Source organism: Cibotium barometz, chromosome 3 (genome assembly GCF_041138505.1).
Source record: "Cibotium barometz isolate CiBa-2024 chromosome 3, ASM4113850v1, whole genome shotgun sequence".
NCBI lineage: Eukaryota > Viridiplantae > Streptophyta > Polypodiopsida > Cyatheales > Cibotiaceae > Cibotium > Cibotium barometz.
In genome coordinates this window covers 44460216-44475590 of record NC_141048.1, presented here as the reverse complement: position 1 = coordinate 44475590, position 15375 = coordinate 44460216, and the positions used below count along the sequence as shown (strand labels likewise).

Sequence of the window (15375 nt, the reverse complement as noted above, 5' to 3'; positions counted from 1 at the left end):
GCCTCTCTGGTGGCAACCTTGCTGGCAAAGCATTTGCAAAACAATCTTTGAACTCATTCAAAAAGTTAAGCTTGTCTTGATCTAATGCACTAACATCAACACTAGAATGTTCAATGGTATCACGTACAAAAACCAAGTAAGAACAAGCTGATTTCTTTATTGCCTTATTAATTTGTACATGGCTTACAAGAGGTATGGTACTTCCAGTAGTACCAGCATCTATAGAGTGCTCACGGCCTCTATGTACAAAGCTGATTTTCTTCTCTTTGTAAGCCTTAACAGGCTCTAAACGGTGATGCCAGGGCATCCCCAACAAAACATCACAACCTGTAAGAGAAGCCACTAGAAAGCTCTCATAGTCGAGGTAGTCCTGTATATGTACACGGAGCTTACCAATGACCGGAGTTACATCAACCTGTTTGCCCTCAAAGGCGGCATTTGCATTCATTTGCATTCCCATGTCTTCCACATTAAGACCTATGGCGGCAGCCATCTGTACGGATATAAAGTTATCTGTGGAAGCATCATCAAAAAGAAACAAAGCGGGCTGATCCTTCAATTTGCCCCAAGCCTTGCATATGACTCTACTCTTGGGCTCATGCCCTGTATTACCCTGCACATCGGGTACAACATTCACAAGAGGCTTTTCCACATTAGGCTCAGCATTCTTAGGATTCTGTGGGCATTTAGGATATATATGATCTTTACTGCCACACTTAAAGCATTTTCCAGCCTTCCTGTACTCTTCCAATTGCTGTTTTGAGAGCCCAAAATTGTGGCGTTTACCCCCCGGCTTCTTTTCGGAGTCATCCTTTGCATCTCGGCCATCTTTGGGAGCATTCTTAGGTGGCTGTCCACCCTTTTTCTGGTCATAACCAGCCCTGAATTTGCTCTTGTTTTGACCTGCAAATGGCTTATTTGTGGGTGCTTTTATGTGCAAGTTCTCCGCAATCATGGCTGAGTGTATAAGCTCTTGTATGGTCTTATTTGGGTACACTCCCAAGCTTTGTTGGATGATATGATGGAGCCCCGATTCAAACTTTCTCTTCTTCTCGTCCTCTCCAATCTTCATGAAGGGAGTAACCTTGAGAAGGACTTTCCAAAACTTTGCTATGTATGAAGCAACGGACTCTCCCTCATCTTGGGACAGCCAGTCCCACTCCTTGCGTACATCCTTTGCAAAGTTTGGTGGTAAGAATTGATCATAAAACTGAATTTTGAAAGAAGACCAAGTTGGGGCAGCACTTCCATCAAGTATTTTTGCAAGCCACCAATCACTTGCCGTATCCTTGAGATGCATTCCCACATGCCTGAGCATAGACTTTTCCGAAAAGTCTTCATTGCAAAAAGCTATCTCAAACTGTCTAATGAAAGCAAGTGCTTTGGTAGAGTCCATCCGTCCCTGAAAGTTTTCAAACTTTACATCCTTGTCACCGGACTTGAACTCTCGAGGCTTCTTCCTTCTATATACATCCCTATGTACATCCTGTTCATCTGCATGATGATGATGCCGCGATGAAGATTCACGATTCCTCTTCGTTCTCTCTTGAGTCACACTCTCCAAATGAGTGGAAAGCTCAACACGAGAACGGACATGTCTTCTTGGAGCAAAGCGGGAATGAGTAGAGGATCCCTCATCCTTACTCTTCTCTTGACCTGCATCAAGCCTAGCACCAGAGACTCTTGTCCTTTCAGCATTTGGCACTTGCTGTGCTCTTTCTGCTTGTTGTGCATCATGTGCATCACCACGGGCAGCCATGAGGGGTGGCTTCTTGAAAGCCAAACTACCATCTGCTTCAGTGTATACATCACCCTTAACCATTAGGTATGCAAGTGCAAGCTCTCGGGGTTTCTCAACATCCATTTCCTTTGCAATTGCTTCAAAAGTGACTTCATGGACCGAAGCCTTTGCCTTCGCAGCCAACACCTTTTGTACATCCGGGTCATTTTTCAATGACCTAAGCTCTTCGGTTTCAGCCCTATAGCGTCGCACTTGACGCCTCAAAGATTCCAAATCAGAATGCATAGTGTCATGAGTACCTACATCTCCATAGACATCATTGCCTGCAGCATCTCTTGCATCCCTTGTACCATGAAATTCACGGTCCTGTGTGTTCTCCACACTGTCAGAAATGTGGCTGTCCATGACACTCAAATCAGGTCACCACTTATGATTCCAAGCCTCAGACCGTTTTCCAATGAGGGGAAAAACTGAGCTCTGATACCAATGAAACGGGAAGCGGACGCGTGTATTGGAATCGTATAAATGTGAACAAGATTCTGAGCACTTAACACTTGAGCATTACAACCACAAAGCTGAAAATGACAGTACACCACATAAAGGGGCCGATGATAGGCTGACCCCCCCCCTTTTAGGTTATATTACCAAAAGAGTCTGCAAGTACAAGTTTACGGGTGCCTGGGGATTCACCACCAGCCTGCACCTGATTCTTCCAAATACATCATGAATGAATACATTTCAAACAAGAGAATCTGTAGGTACATCCGCCCTACACACAGGTACATCCGCCCTGCACAAGCCTCTTCACAGGTACATCTGCCCTGCACAAGAGTTTCACAATCCTCACAGGTACTCCGCCCTGCACAAGATGTAAATGGATCTTTAGGCCCTGTTTCCACGCGAGAAACTGATCCAGAAACCTGTGTTCTTCGCGAGCAAGTGTTCCCAATGCTTGCCCTAAACACCTGTTACACCAGGAATCCTTGAGACACATCCATGCTCACATATTCCATTGCTGTCCGGCCTGTTTTATGCAATAACCAGTCCAAAACAGCAGCTTTCCATCGCGAGAAATCCACCTGTAAAGGGTCCTACAGCCTTGTGGAGGTCCCTAGAGCTGTCCTTTATTGTCCAAGTTGACTTTGGACACCTGTAACCAGCCCAAAACTCGCAATAACCAGAAAATACAGGTCTGAAATTTACCAACCAGCCCTTTAGAAGAGTGTGGGGATCATTATCCAAGCTTGTGTGAGTCCGGGAAGCAAGCAACCAGCCCTGTAGCAACTCCCAAAGCTTCAACCAGCTCTCCAATGTGTTGAGTTATGAATAAAACAGCCCAAATGGCCTCTTGAAGGAGGCGCCTTTCTCCAGTGCCACCTAAGGGGCTTGGTGGGTTCACAAACAGGCTGACAAGTGTCCCCATAAGGTGTCCAGGTAGGTGTCCAGCCCATAGTGCTCCATTTGTCCTGTTTGTATAAGTTTAGGTCCAACCAAATGGGAAATGGCCATAAGCTGTCCGGACTTCATTAATTTTGGTCCAACCAAATGCGAACGCATTATAAGTTGTCCGGCCACTTATTAATGAGTGTGGACCTGCAAACCAATAAACTTTAGTAGTAAATGAAATAAGCTGTAAATTGAGTGTGGACGCACTTACCACCTGCAAAACCCATAAGCCCACAATTTTAGGCCCAAGCAGGAGTGCACACACGTGTCCACATGGTGCCCGGGCGTCCCCGGTCCCTCGGACTTCACAAGCCAAAATAACAAGCATTGTCCAGGCAGCAAGACAATGTCACACAAAGTAAAATAAAGTTATGGCATGCATCATTTATGCATTGTGCACATGTAAACTTGGAGAACCACCTATCATCATTCTTGTACTTGAAAATATTCCGCCTGCCATCATAACACACCATGTGTGCATGGCCGGAATCCACACGGGCACCGCCCGAAAGTCCACAAATGTCCTGCCATGTCCTTGGACTCATATGCATCCACTCATATGATCCATACACATGCCCAGGTATAATACATACATGCATCCGCATGTTTCTAGGCCTGACACGCATCCGCATGTCCCTAGAATATAGGGATTTGTGACACAGAGTATATCTGTTGAGATCCTCAGAAGGGGGCTCTGCTTTGACTAGTTTGCCGTGAGGTCCGATATAAAAAGGAGGCGGCGTGAACTCTCGTCCGCACCATGCACTGCTAAAGGTATGTCATTGTAACATGCAGCATAATTATGTGTAATAAAGGATCCTGCCACACAAGTCTCACACCGCCTTCTTTACCCTGAGTTTCGCAAGTCTTTAGCAATCCACTTTTAGTACTTCAAACTTTAAGAGATGAGAGAGAGAGAGAGAGAGAGAGATTTGTACACCTTATTTGATCCCAAATTACCCACTAAAGGGACCCCTCCTATTGGAGTATTTTCTTTATTATCGTCGAAGAGAATGACTGAGGGATTGACTTTGGATTGTCGATAAGCCAAACGCAAGACCTTTGAAAAACCAAGAGTTGGCTGAACTGTACACAACTGTAGAAGCACCAATGATGACGGATCTCAAGCCTATGCACTCTTCCAATGGAATGTAGGAAGGCTGCAAATCTGAGGCTCATAGTGATCGGGACTGTTCTAGGCTGTGAATGTATGAATGCGTTTTACCTTCACTGGAAGGGCTGTAGCAAAATGATGCTATGAGTGAATGCTGAAAACGCAAGGTACTGTAGCGGCTGAGTGTTGAAGGTGCTGCGTTTTGATGAAGATGGACTGAATACTCAATCGTAGATGCTCCTTGGGCTGAAGAATGAAACGCTCACGCTCGAGTCCAATGATTATGATATGAATGAGTGAATGCAATGATTGCTATTTATATGCACCTGCTATTGATCAGTTGGCTGAAAGCTGGCCGATTGCATCATGTCTTGCATAAAATAGATAATGTTGATAATAATATCGTTAAAAATGCTAGATAAATGTTAGTGCTGTGCAACAATGATCTAGATGGTCTATATGCATATTGGATGAATGATATGCAAAATGTAGACATGATCTGATGCAAACCCTAAGGCTTCTATGCCTTCTATATGCATGAATGATTCTCTCTAAGTGGGTTAAGGGACTTTGACTTACTGACTGACCCTCTAAGGCTGAGGAATGACCTATGTAGCTTGTGCCTGACATATCCTGGAGTGAGGATTACAATGGGGTCGCAGCGCGCGACAAATATCAAATCCTAAAGGGTTCTACTTCTATACAGTGTTGCATTGATGATGAGCCATCTTGTCACCATGCACTACAGTACAAAGTGCATGTGACATTCCCTCGTACTTAGTTTGGTGGCAGGTTCACGGCTTCCAAGTAGTCTGCAACACTCTTGAAAGAACTCTTCATCTAGCCAAACTGTGACTTGTGATTCGTCTACCACGTCTGGCTGCTGTTCATCTGAAACATCAAACACTTTTGGTCCAACATATGGTTTTAGCTAAGAAACATGGAAAACATCATGCATCGTCTAACGGTTAGGCAACTTCAACTTCATGGAGACATCACTTAACTTTTTAAGTACAGGAAGGGTCCAAAACACGGAAAGAAAGATTGGGACAACGTTTGCCCACTTGTTTCAATCACTGTTTCGTGATGTGCAAAAGACTCTATCCCCTTCCTTGAAGTGGACATCTCGTCTAGACTTATGTGCCTGTCGGTGAATTGAATACTGGCCAAACTTAGAATTGAGGGCCAAACTGTATTGAGTACCAAACTCTGCGGAATCGACATGCGGATTGGTCATGCTATCCAAGTCTTTTCCAGAGATTTTGAGAATGGTAGACCCTTGAATGGTCTGGATGTGGGTCTGTCTACTAAGAGCATCAGCCACTGGGTAATGCTTACCGGGGATGTACTTGTTCAGTCCTCCAAACTGGTGGAAGAGCTGACTCTGTCTAGTGTGCCGATCACTCCACTGGGCACATGGCATCGTTGGGAGTCACTTAAGTGCTTGGTGGTCTGTGTTGACTGTGAAAACGCATCCAAAACGCATCCATAAGGAATAGGTTTCAAATGTTTGAGTACTGGCTGCTGTTCTAGCTTGCCCTTGAAAGTCTTGGAAAGACGATAGGGAAACTTGCTAGGAGGTTCTGCCATAAGGACCAAATCAATATGATGATCCTCAAGACGAGAGGGTGGGATACTGGGTGGGAGATCATCCTTAAGCAAAATGTTTGAATGAGAAAGGATATCTGCTAACTGAGGGACTGAAGAAGAAGAAGATGAGACATTTGTTATCAATGAGATAGAAGCTGTCTGAGCATAAATCAATGCTCCTTCCACTCCCTTGCGGATAGCTCATCGGGCCTGGAGATGAGAAATCACAGGAATGCCAAGAATGCTCCTATCCCCACGAATAGCATTAGGTACGTAACTAGACTCAAGACTAACTCCGAAATACCTAACATCTCTCTCTCTCTATCACCATTCATACAACATGGCTGTTCAGTCATGCTCCAGGCATGCGTCCATCTCCTTACTACGTGTAATCCGTCTAAGGAGACTGGTTCTCTTACAATTGCAGTCTCCGTCGGGGGCTAGTGATACACTAGCCCCACACATTGCAAAAGAAGGTTAAGGCCAAGATGAAGGTACCTGAATTTGGTGTCACCATTTGGTCCCTTCACCAGTTTTTATCAATGCTTTGGGGCAAGCCCACACATTGAAGAGAACCAAGGTGAGAACGGGGATTTTCCACAGAAGAAAGCTGAAGCATTCACTGGCAAAGATTGGCCTGAAAAAGGGTTATACAGCATGAGCATCATGGGATTTTAATCATTTAAGTGACTTATATGGTTTATAAGTCAGTGTGTTCACACATCATCAAACTTGGCTGGAATTATTATTATGTTGGGCATGTACAACTGGACAGAAGGAGGCGCCTAGCTACAGCTTGGGGAAAAGCAAAAAACTGAAATATTTTGAGCAAGCTCAGCCACTTATGGCAAAAAGGAAAAGCACAGTTAAAATTAGAGCAATTTGACTCCTTGAAAAGCATGAGCAGGGGCTGTTCTACAGACATGCGCATACTCCTTCAGGCCGACAGCAGTAGCATAGGTGGGCTGCAGCTGAGTTGTTCTTTCTTTCTCTTCTGCCCTTGAGAGTACAAGCCGTACAGGAGCAACAGTTTTCTCTTTCTTTTGTGCACTGGTCGTACAGCATACAGCAGCTGCAACTTCTCTTTCTCTTATGTTGGGAAGCTGGTCGCCAGCCCTGCACAGTATCTGTTAACCGCCTCCAAAGTGGTCGACTGCTGGCTGACCTGACCGCTGTACAGCAGCAGCACAGTAGCCGTACAACAGCACATAGTCGCTGCGCAGCTGCCCTACCTACCCATGTGGTTTCAGCTGGTGTTTTTGTCACTGTCCTGGCCGTGCAATGGGCAGTGTTTGCGGATGATTCCGGGACTGTTTTGGGACAGATTCGGGACTGTTTTTTGGACAGCTATTGGTTTTGTTTGTCCCGAGAGAGTGGTCTGAATCCTGTATATGCTCTGTGAAAGGTTGCTCAATGTCTGTGGAAAGTCTGGTGCTATATGCACCCGCACCTTGAGTTCTTGTAAAAAGCTTCTACTGAAAATAGAAGTTCCTATGGGGGGGTGGCCGTTCTGGCACAGTGTGGTGTCTTTACTTTTTTTTTTTTTTTTGGGTGACTTCCTGTTGTGTTCATACTCTGTTTGCATATCTGAAGAGTTTATCTTCTGTTCCGGGTCTCCGATCGGTTACATTTGGAGCCTATACGGTAGGCCAACCAGTAAAAGTTGAAGCAACAATGATGCTAGTCAGTCAAGTAAAGTACTTAAGCTTTTTACGAGTTACTAAATTCTAGGAGTGAAAAGACTTGATCATCTATAAATACTTGAGGTGATTTAATATTAATCAGTAAAGAATCACTTGGGGATAAACTGCTATGCTTACATTACCTCAAAAGTAAAATACTCCAAAACAACTTGCCACAAACTCTGTTAAAAACTCGTTGACAACACTGAAAAGCCTTACTTTTCTCCACCAGCTAAGAAACACTAGCCAGTTATGAAGAAATACCTTCTCTTTATCGTACATAAAAGGATTGCAATCTTCTTCTAAATTCCTTGTGGGAGCCAACTAAGTTTAGCTGTAATTGTTCTATATTGATCTACATCGATCTAGTGGAAGTCCACCGTGATGTCACATAATCTCATGCCTCGCATATATCTCCATCTTATTAAGATATAGAGTAGAAAGTTTTAAGGCAATATGCATGGTATAAAGTCTCTTCTGATTTTTCTCCTTTTTTCAGTCAAAGCACGAGTGTCGACGCACAGCATTTTTCAAACATTTTGGGGAACAGCTTCAAGAATGCAATGGTAATAAAAAGAAGAAAATCATTTATATGTTTTGCTTGTTTGTAAGTATAACTGTAGTGCTTCTTACCTTCATGCTTTTACACCGCTTAATTTGCAAGACTCAAAATTCTGTGGCATTCTGGATACTACCAAGAGATTGGGGTTGACGCTTCTCTATCATGTGTTTTCTTTACCAGGCATGTGTGACAATTGTGCAGTTGGAGGTGACATTGGTGATAAAGACGTGACAGGTAGATGCCAACTATTCTCTCTCATCTCCTTTTGTATCCATAGGTCTGATTGAAGGCCTTAACATCTTCTTGTTAACCATGAGATTTGCAGCACATGCACAATCTATTGTGCTGACAGTCAAAGAGATGGAAGAATGTGACAAGAAGGTTACTTTGTTGCAACTTGTAGACCTATGGAAAAGCCGCTCCCATAAGGCAGGTAAGATATAGCACCCTTCTAGGTGCATACTTTTGCGATTGCCAGTAGTTCTGATCTTTTGGCTCAGAGAAATGCGGTGGATTCGCTTTTGCCAGGTCAATCTCAATCCGACATACAGCTTGCCAAGGATGTAAAGAAGCAGGAAGTGGAGCAGATAATAGTGCAGTTAGTGTTAGATGGTGTTCTGGTATTCTGCTCATTTCTGAACCATGGTCTTGTTGACTTTGCACATAATAACCTCCATAAAATTCAAAGATTATACTTCATGCAGTCTACTTGTAACGGGGAGGCGCATTTCTCAGAATCAGATTAACTGTAAAAATTATGAACAATAAACATTACAAAACAGAGTTCAAGATCACCTTTGGATGTACTCCTGCCACCCCTGTTCCAACTCGTCGTTGTTGAACTGCTCTGCATTCTGTCATAGAGTGTGTAGTACATGGGCAACTGCATGGATTGATGTGTGAAACCAATCCCATCTATGGTTCCAGACCTCCCTGATGTCTTGGACCCTATTCAAATTTCAATCATCAATGTCAATTGCAGCACATAGCAAGTTGCAAACAAAAGAAAACCGTTTTCTTTTGTTGACATGTTGCATGCATACCTCTTAGTTCCTAAGATATTGCTGGGACTCACACACTGCTCTCCTTCATTGACAACCAGCCAGTTGACCCCATTGTGGCCAGCCACACATCGACAGCGAGATGAGCTGTGAAGTGCAGGCTGCTAGAAAGGCATGGGCAAGCTATGGGTGACCTCAGGGTGGTAATAGATGGTCACTGTCAGGTGACTGCATACCTAGAGTATAGTTGGGAAGTGGCAGCACTTACATGCAGCAGGGCAATGTCAACGCAGCAGGTTGGCATATGAAGGCACACCAGAGGGCGGGAAGGGAAGCAGCATGGAGTCTGGCAAGAGCGAAAAGTGAAGGATAGATGGCTACATAGCATGAGCAACATGAGATTTTAGTCCTTTAAGTGACTTCTGTTTTATAAGTCAATGTGTCCACACTTCATTAAAGTTTGGCTGGACATATTATTGTTTGGGCATGGAACCCCAGGCAAAAAGAGGCGCCTAGATCCAAGCTTGGGAAGCAAGGTGGGAAAAAGCAAAAGAGGGATATTTTGAGCACACCCAGCCACTTTTGGCAAAAAGCAAAAGCAGACATCTTATATGTAGAGCTGGTCGACTTCATCTTAAGGGGAGGCCGAATTGTGGAAAAGGTGGGAAGAAGGGCTGTCCTTGAGTCATGTGCATGAGAGCACATGTGGTAGTTGCTGTTTTTCCTTCTCCTGCTCCACCCAGCGCTGGCCATACAGCAACACCCGCTTATAGATGCGCACATGCCAACTGCTGTTTTCTCTCCTCTTCTGCACTGGCCGAACTGAGGGTTGCTGTTTTTTTCTCTCCATTCAGAACTGGCCGTACGGGAGCTTTTTCTCCCATCTATTGAGCTAGTCGGCTTGTGCTGGTTTCTCTCTCGTGGCTGTGCACAGCACAGCAGCAGCATAAACCTCTCCCTCTGCAGGCTGAGGGCAGCGATTGGTGTTTTTTCTCTCTATCAGTTCTGGCCGTACAGCTGTGGGCTGTTCTCTAAATTATCGCGCATGGAACAGGACTGTTTTTGGGGCTGATCTATGGCATCGACTTGGCCTGTCTTTTGTGCTAAGAGGGCTAAGTCAAAATCTTGCTGATGCTTTGTGGAAAATCTGGTGCAAGTCTGCACCCGCACCTTGAGTTCTTGTAAAAAGCTTCTACTGAATAAAGAAGTTCCTAGGGGGGGCTGGTCGTTCCAGCTCAATGCGGTGTCTCTATATTTTTGTGGCTTCCTGCTATGTTCCAAACTCTGTTTGTGTATTAAGGTGAAGGTTCCCAAATTCAAAGCCCATTGAATCTATGGATGCCAGAAACAATCAAGTACCTGTCCTGAGATGCTGCTGAGGATAATCCTCTTGTAGAAGCATCCCTTGAAAAACCTCTTTCTGAGAGCTCGCTTGTGCATTCTCTTTAAAAACTCCCATGGTTGACTCTACTCTTGAAGTCATTGAAGCGTACGCATCCACTGGGGAACTCCAAAACCGCTTTTGGAAAACTGAAAGCACTTTTTTCTACAGTTCTTTGATTGTATACATACTTGGTCAGCTTTGCATGCTTATACCACCATCTACCAACTCAAAGCAAGCTCAAAAGTCTAGTTCTAGAAACCCTATGGAGACATTTGAGAGGAACATGCTGAGGGAAACTGACTTTCCTGCCATATGCATAAGCAAAAACTGCTGCCGTTGCCTCAAAAAAACCTCTGTATGACTGTCCTGAAAACACGTCAGTTGACAGGCTCCTGCTATAGCTGAGTGTCAGAGGGACGGTGGACTCTTCTAACACTTCCGATGGTGTGCAAGAGTCTATGATTGATGCTACATTGAAAATGTTTCTGTTTTGAGACCTTTCCTAAGTGATACTTCGCTTGGCTGTTCAGTTTCAGTCTAATTACCTAGTCCTCTTCCACAACTAATCAACCCTTGGAATAAATGGTGGCATGGTGCAATCTGCAACCATGGCGTGCCAGAAGTGTAAAGAGCCAAGACACTTGCGCATGCATCTCCTCTAAAATCTTGTTCTAGAGTAGTCTCCTCCTCTGCTTTGTGTCCGGTAGACAATTTTTGGCGATGTGATTGGTGGAGTCGTGAAACATTCTCCTACCATCCACTTAGCTTGGAAGTCTTCCCAAGACAGGCGTGACTTACACTCCCTCACTTGGTACAGTTGATATCCTCTATAGCGGTAATAGCTTCATGTTTGAAATTACTCTTATCCTTTTGCTACTGGGTCTGTTGGTGGCTACCTCGTGTGGAAACTTTTGCCATTGCCAAACAGAGCACATGAGAGACATGCTTTGTCTGGTGCACTGGCATTGTGGGTCCAAGGATGGCTTGAAGCCATCTCCAGAATTCAGAAGGTCATAATGCATTTTCAGCTAAAAGTGGAGAGCTGTTATAACTTCTGCTGTTTTAAGTGCCACACCAGATTGCCCCAGATGTGAGTCCTTGACAGAGTCTATCCAGGATTGGACTACTTATGTCTCATATTAGGAGGGAGCCATTCCATCTCACATGGATCATAGTTCATTGGCTCATTAGTCCGGGCCTCGGATTTTCTATGACACTGATTGATCATGCCATATATGATGCAGTCACACCACTGTGCAGCAAACAGTGGGAAATGACTGGGACTTTGACTGCATAAGAGGTTTGGGCACCTTGCTGTAAAGAGGCCATTGAAGACACTCATCTCTTTTAACACTGTCGTTTTATTTGCTATCTCATCAGATGTTGCTGAAACCTTTCCATCCATGTAAAGTAGGATTTATGGGTTCCAGGAAAGCTCGTATAAACAGAGGACCATCGTGCAGCCTTTTCATGTCTGATACAATTTCTGGCGTCAAAGCTTAAGCAAATTTTCCATTTTTTAGGGCAGTCACAAACCGCAGATGATCAACTCTTTTGTAGATTTGCAGTGTCGCCATAGAATTAGCTCACATAGAAGATTTACTGAGCAGTGTCACATGGATTTGAATGGTTTTTGTACATTTCAGAAGGAGGTATTCCAGCACACTGCTTATGCAACCAATGCATATATATCTTTGGGAACTCTTTGGCAATCACTTTTGCATGGTAATTATTGGAGACACAAAGGCATTGGCTTCATGGTGATGGTTATTGTAATGTGCGACCTACTGTCATTGTTTTTTCCTCTACTTAATTTTGGCTGTCTTTTGATGTATGACAGGGAAAAGAAAGATCAAATTGGAGTTGAAGCCAGAAAAGCAAGCCCATAGGACTCATGTTGGAAGTGGCCTACAAGAGCTTTTGGATTCAGGCCTGGCAAAAGTGCTTGATTGCATGCGTGAACAATTGGCACAAAAACATGAAGAAGTGTTTCCATATGCAATCTTATCTTCACAGCAGATTGCACAGCTATGTGCTCAGAAACCTGTCTCACTTTCACAAGTAAGGTTACTTTGGTGATTATGACTGTGAGTTCAAAGTGATACGTGTTACACACTGTGTCTTATCTACTCATAAAAATGAAAGGAAACTATGCTTTTGATTCAGAAAGAAGAAAACTACAAAGAATAGGCTCTATAGACGGGCTTTTCTTGTGTGAGATCCATAATCCAATACACAGCAGGATATTCTCATCATGTAGGTAGCATAGCCTAGGCCTTTGACACAATGCATTGGGACTTTATAACTCAGGTAATGGATAGAATGGGCTTTGGGCCTAGAATGAAAAATATCATTTTCTGGCTTTACCAAGAGGGAACAACTAAATGCATTTTGGGCAGAGAACTTTCAGCCTCTTGGCATCTTGGGAAATTTGTTTGGCAAGGTTGTCCGCGTAGTGCGCTATTGTATGCCATCACAACTCACCCAATGCTCCTCTACATAGACAAAGTGACACAAGATGGGCAGCTTCATGGTCTTTCCATGGTAGATGGTACAAAATTTGTGGCACAAGCATATGCTGATGACTCTTTCTTTTTTGCGAAGAATACGGAGGCTGATGTAAGGACTCTCATGAAAGCACTCTCTCTTTATGGTTTGGCTACAGGATTGCATGTGAATTTTGAAAAATCCAAGCTGCTCCCTTTGAAAAATTATGAGTGGCATTAGATTTTGTGGCCGCTGGCCAGGTCAGATCTTGCCACCTAATGAGATAGTCAGGCATCTAGCTTACCCCATCGGTTGGGAGTTTTCCTTGAAGGATGAGACTCAATGGGTGATGGGCAAATTGTACTGTAAAATTGAATATTGGAAATTATTTGCGTGGCCTCTACATGTGCAATTGCGAATAGTGCAATCAGTTGTAATGGCATATGCATAGTTTATCCTCCGCTACTACCTATGTGAAACCAAAGTTTATAGAAAAGGGCTACGTTTGTTGAGGCAAGAGCTCGTCTGTTTGCCCAAATTGCATGGTGGACTCAATGTTCTTTATATTTTCATATACTAGCAAGGAAGGCCACTCTTCTACTTGATTTTATAGAGCAGGTGAAGCCATGGGCATGTATGTTGGGAGCTATGTGTATTAACATGTGTGCAGATACGGCTTCAAGAGAGTGCACCAGATAGCCTGTGGATTGAGAGTTAGCTGGTTGTTGCCCATATGGAGCTTAGGGGCATGTATTGGTCAGGTTCAGCGTTTGATCGGAACTTTGTGTGGGTTGGCAATGATGGGAGAGTGATCATTGAGCCACGACGCAAAGGGAGCTTGGGCATCATTGACTTCTCCATTCAGAGCCGAGCCTTATTGGGCAAGTTGATTATTAGAGGTCTTCTTCCGGGTGGTGAGCCTTGGAAGGACTTCCTCCTGGCTAGGATCTCCGCCCGCACCTCGACCCTAGGAGGCCCTTGGCCTAAGAGCATGAGATGGATTTTCATAGAGATGCAGGCATGCGGCTTCAACTCAGCATTTGAGGACATTCACAGCCAGTCTTTTGCATGCTTGGGATCACCTCTAGTCAGCCCTTCAGCAGTAGCTTCAGTAGCCTCTGAGGAGCGGCTCCACCAGCCTCTGATCTAGAATCCCATGGTCCGCTTGCCTAGCGGTCACACTCGGGGCTCGCCTGCACGTATCATGGGGAGCTTTGAGCACGGGCCCCGCTAGGTCACTTAGAGATTGTCTCACATTCAGACAGCTACCCCCTAAGGCCCAGGAGAGGAGCCTTATTGGGATTCGGGGTAGGGACAAACTTAGCCTCGTTATCAACTCCGCTACCCCCCAAGAGTGGCTGGCCTTGATACCGGACCCTCCTTCCCTGCAGTGGGGCTGGGTGTGTTTACCAGGCACAATATACCCCTGGCAGTTCATTGCACGGATGAGACTCCCTTAGAGGACTTCAAGGGATACATCTTGCAGAGAGTGAGGGTGATTGGTTTTCGTGCATTAGTTGCACACTGGGCAAGGTGGCTAGAGAGAGACTTTGGCGGTTATGGATTTGGGAGGGCCGGTCTCTCACAAGTCTCCAGTGGAACCCAGGAGAGTGGACATGGCAGGATTTAGAGGACAGTGAGGAGATGCTTGGCACCCCCTTTTTTGCTTGCACTGCACAACTAGGTCGCAGGATTCAAATGTTTGAGGTAGAGGGCACTCCAACAGCAGCAGGACATTGGCGGTCCTAGGACCTTCCATTGCACTTTCTCTCAGATTTTTGAAGTGGTTGTGGGATAGTTTTCGGCTGCGGAAGATTACCCTTGTCATGTGGCAACTGGCACATAGATGCTTGGCAGTTGGCACGTAGTTGGCCATCGGAGGTAGACCAACATTATGTCTAAGATGTGGCCATCCCCAGGAGTCTCAGCATCATTGTCTTTAGGATTGCCCAAAGACTCAGTAGGTTTGGCAGAGGATCCTATGCATTTTCAATATGGATCGGGCTCATGCCCGTATTGTTATGTGGGGCATAGATGCTTGGGCCACTGAGGCCGCGGTTGTCACGCCATATGAGAAGGAAGGTGGGAGACTAGCTCGTCAGGTCTCTCACCTCTACATTTCTACAATGCCAGTCTTAGCTTCACCCACAGGTCGCTGTTCACTAGGTTCTTGCAAAAGATGGGAGATTTGCAGCAGCATAGCTGCGTGCACTTATGGAGAGCTCGATGCAGCGAAGCCATCAAAGGTACCCTCACCCCACCAGCGGAGTCCATCCAGAGCATCTGGCTCGATATCATTCATACCCTTCGTTATCAGTGGGGCCAGCTTCAGGGTGGCTCAGACCGCATGCGGAAGTGCCGAGAGGCC

At 44.9% G+C, this 15375-nt stretch overlaps 1 protein-coding gene across 8 annotated transcripts in view; it reads left to right on the top strand.

The window, feature by feature from the left end:
• The window catches only part of RECQL2 (RECQ helicase L2), a 76364-nt gene that overhangs the window by 31302 nt on the left and 29687 nt on the right, over positions 1 to 15375 (top strand). For all 8 annotated transcript variants that reach the window (XM_086777275.1, XM_086777233.1, XM_086777216.1 and 5 more), the window contains 6 exons: positions 8073 to 8139; positions 8316 to 8369; positions 8461 to 8568; positions 8664 to 8755; positions 12167 to 12245; positions 12361 to 12581. In XM_086777275.1, coding sequence (XP_086633401.1) covers positions 8073 to 8139; positions 8316 to 8369; positions 8461 to 8568; positions 8664 to 8755; positions 12167 to 12245; positions 12361 to 12581 — 621 coding nt within the window. The remainder of the gene's footprint in view (positions 1 to 8072; positions 8140 to 8315; positions 8370 to 8460; positions 8569 to 8663; positions 8756 to 12166; positions 12246 to 12360; positions 12582 to 15375) is intronic.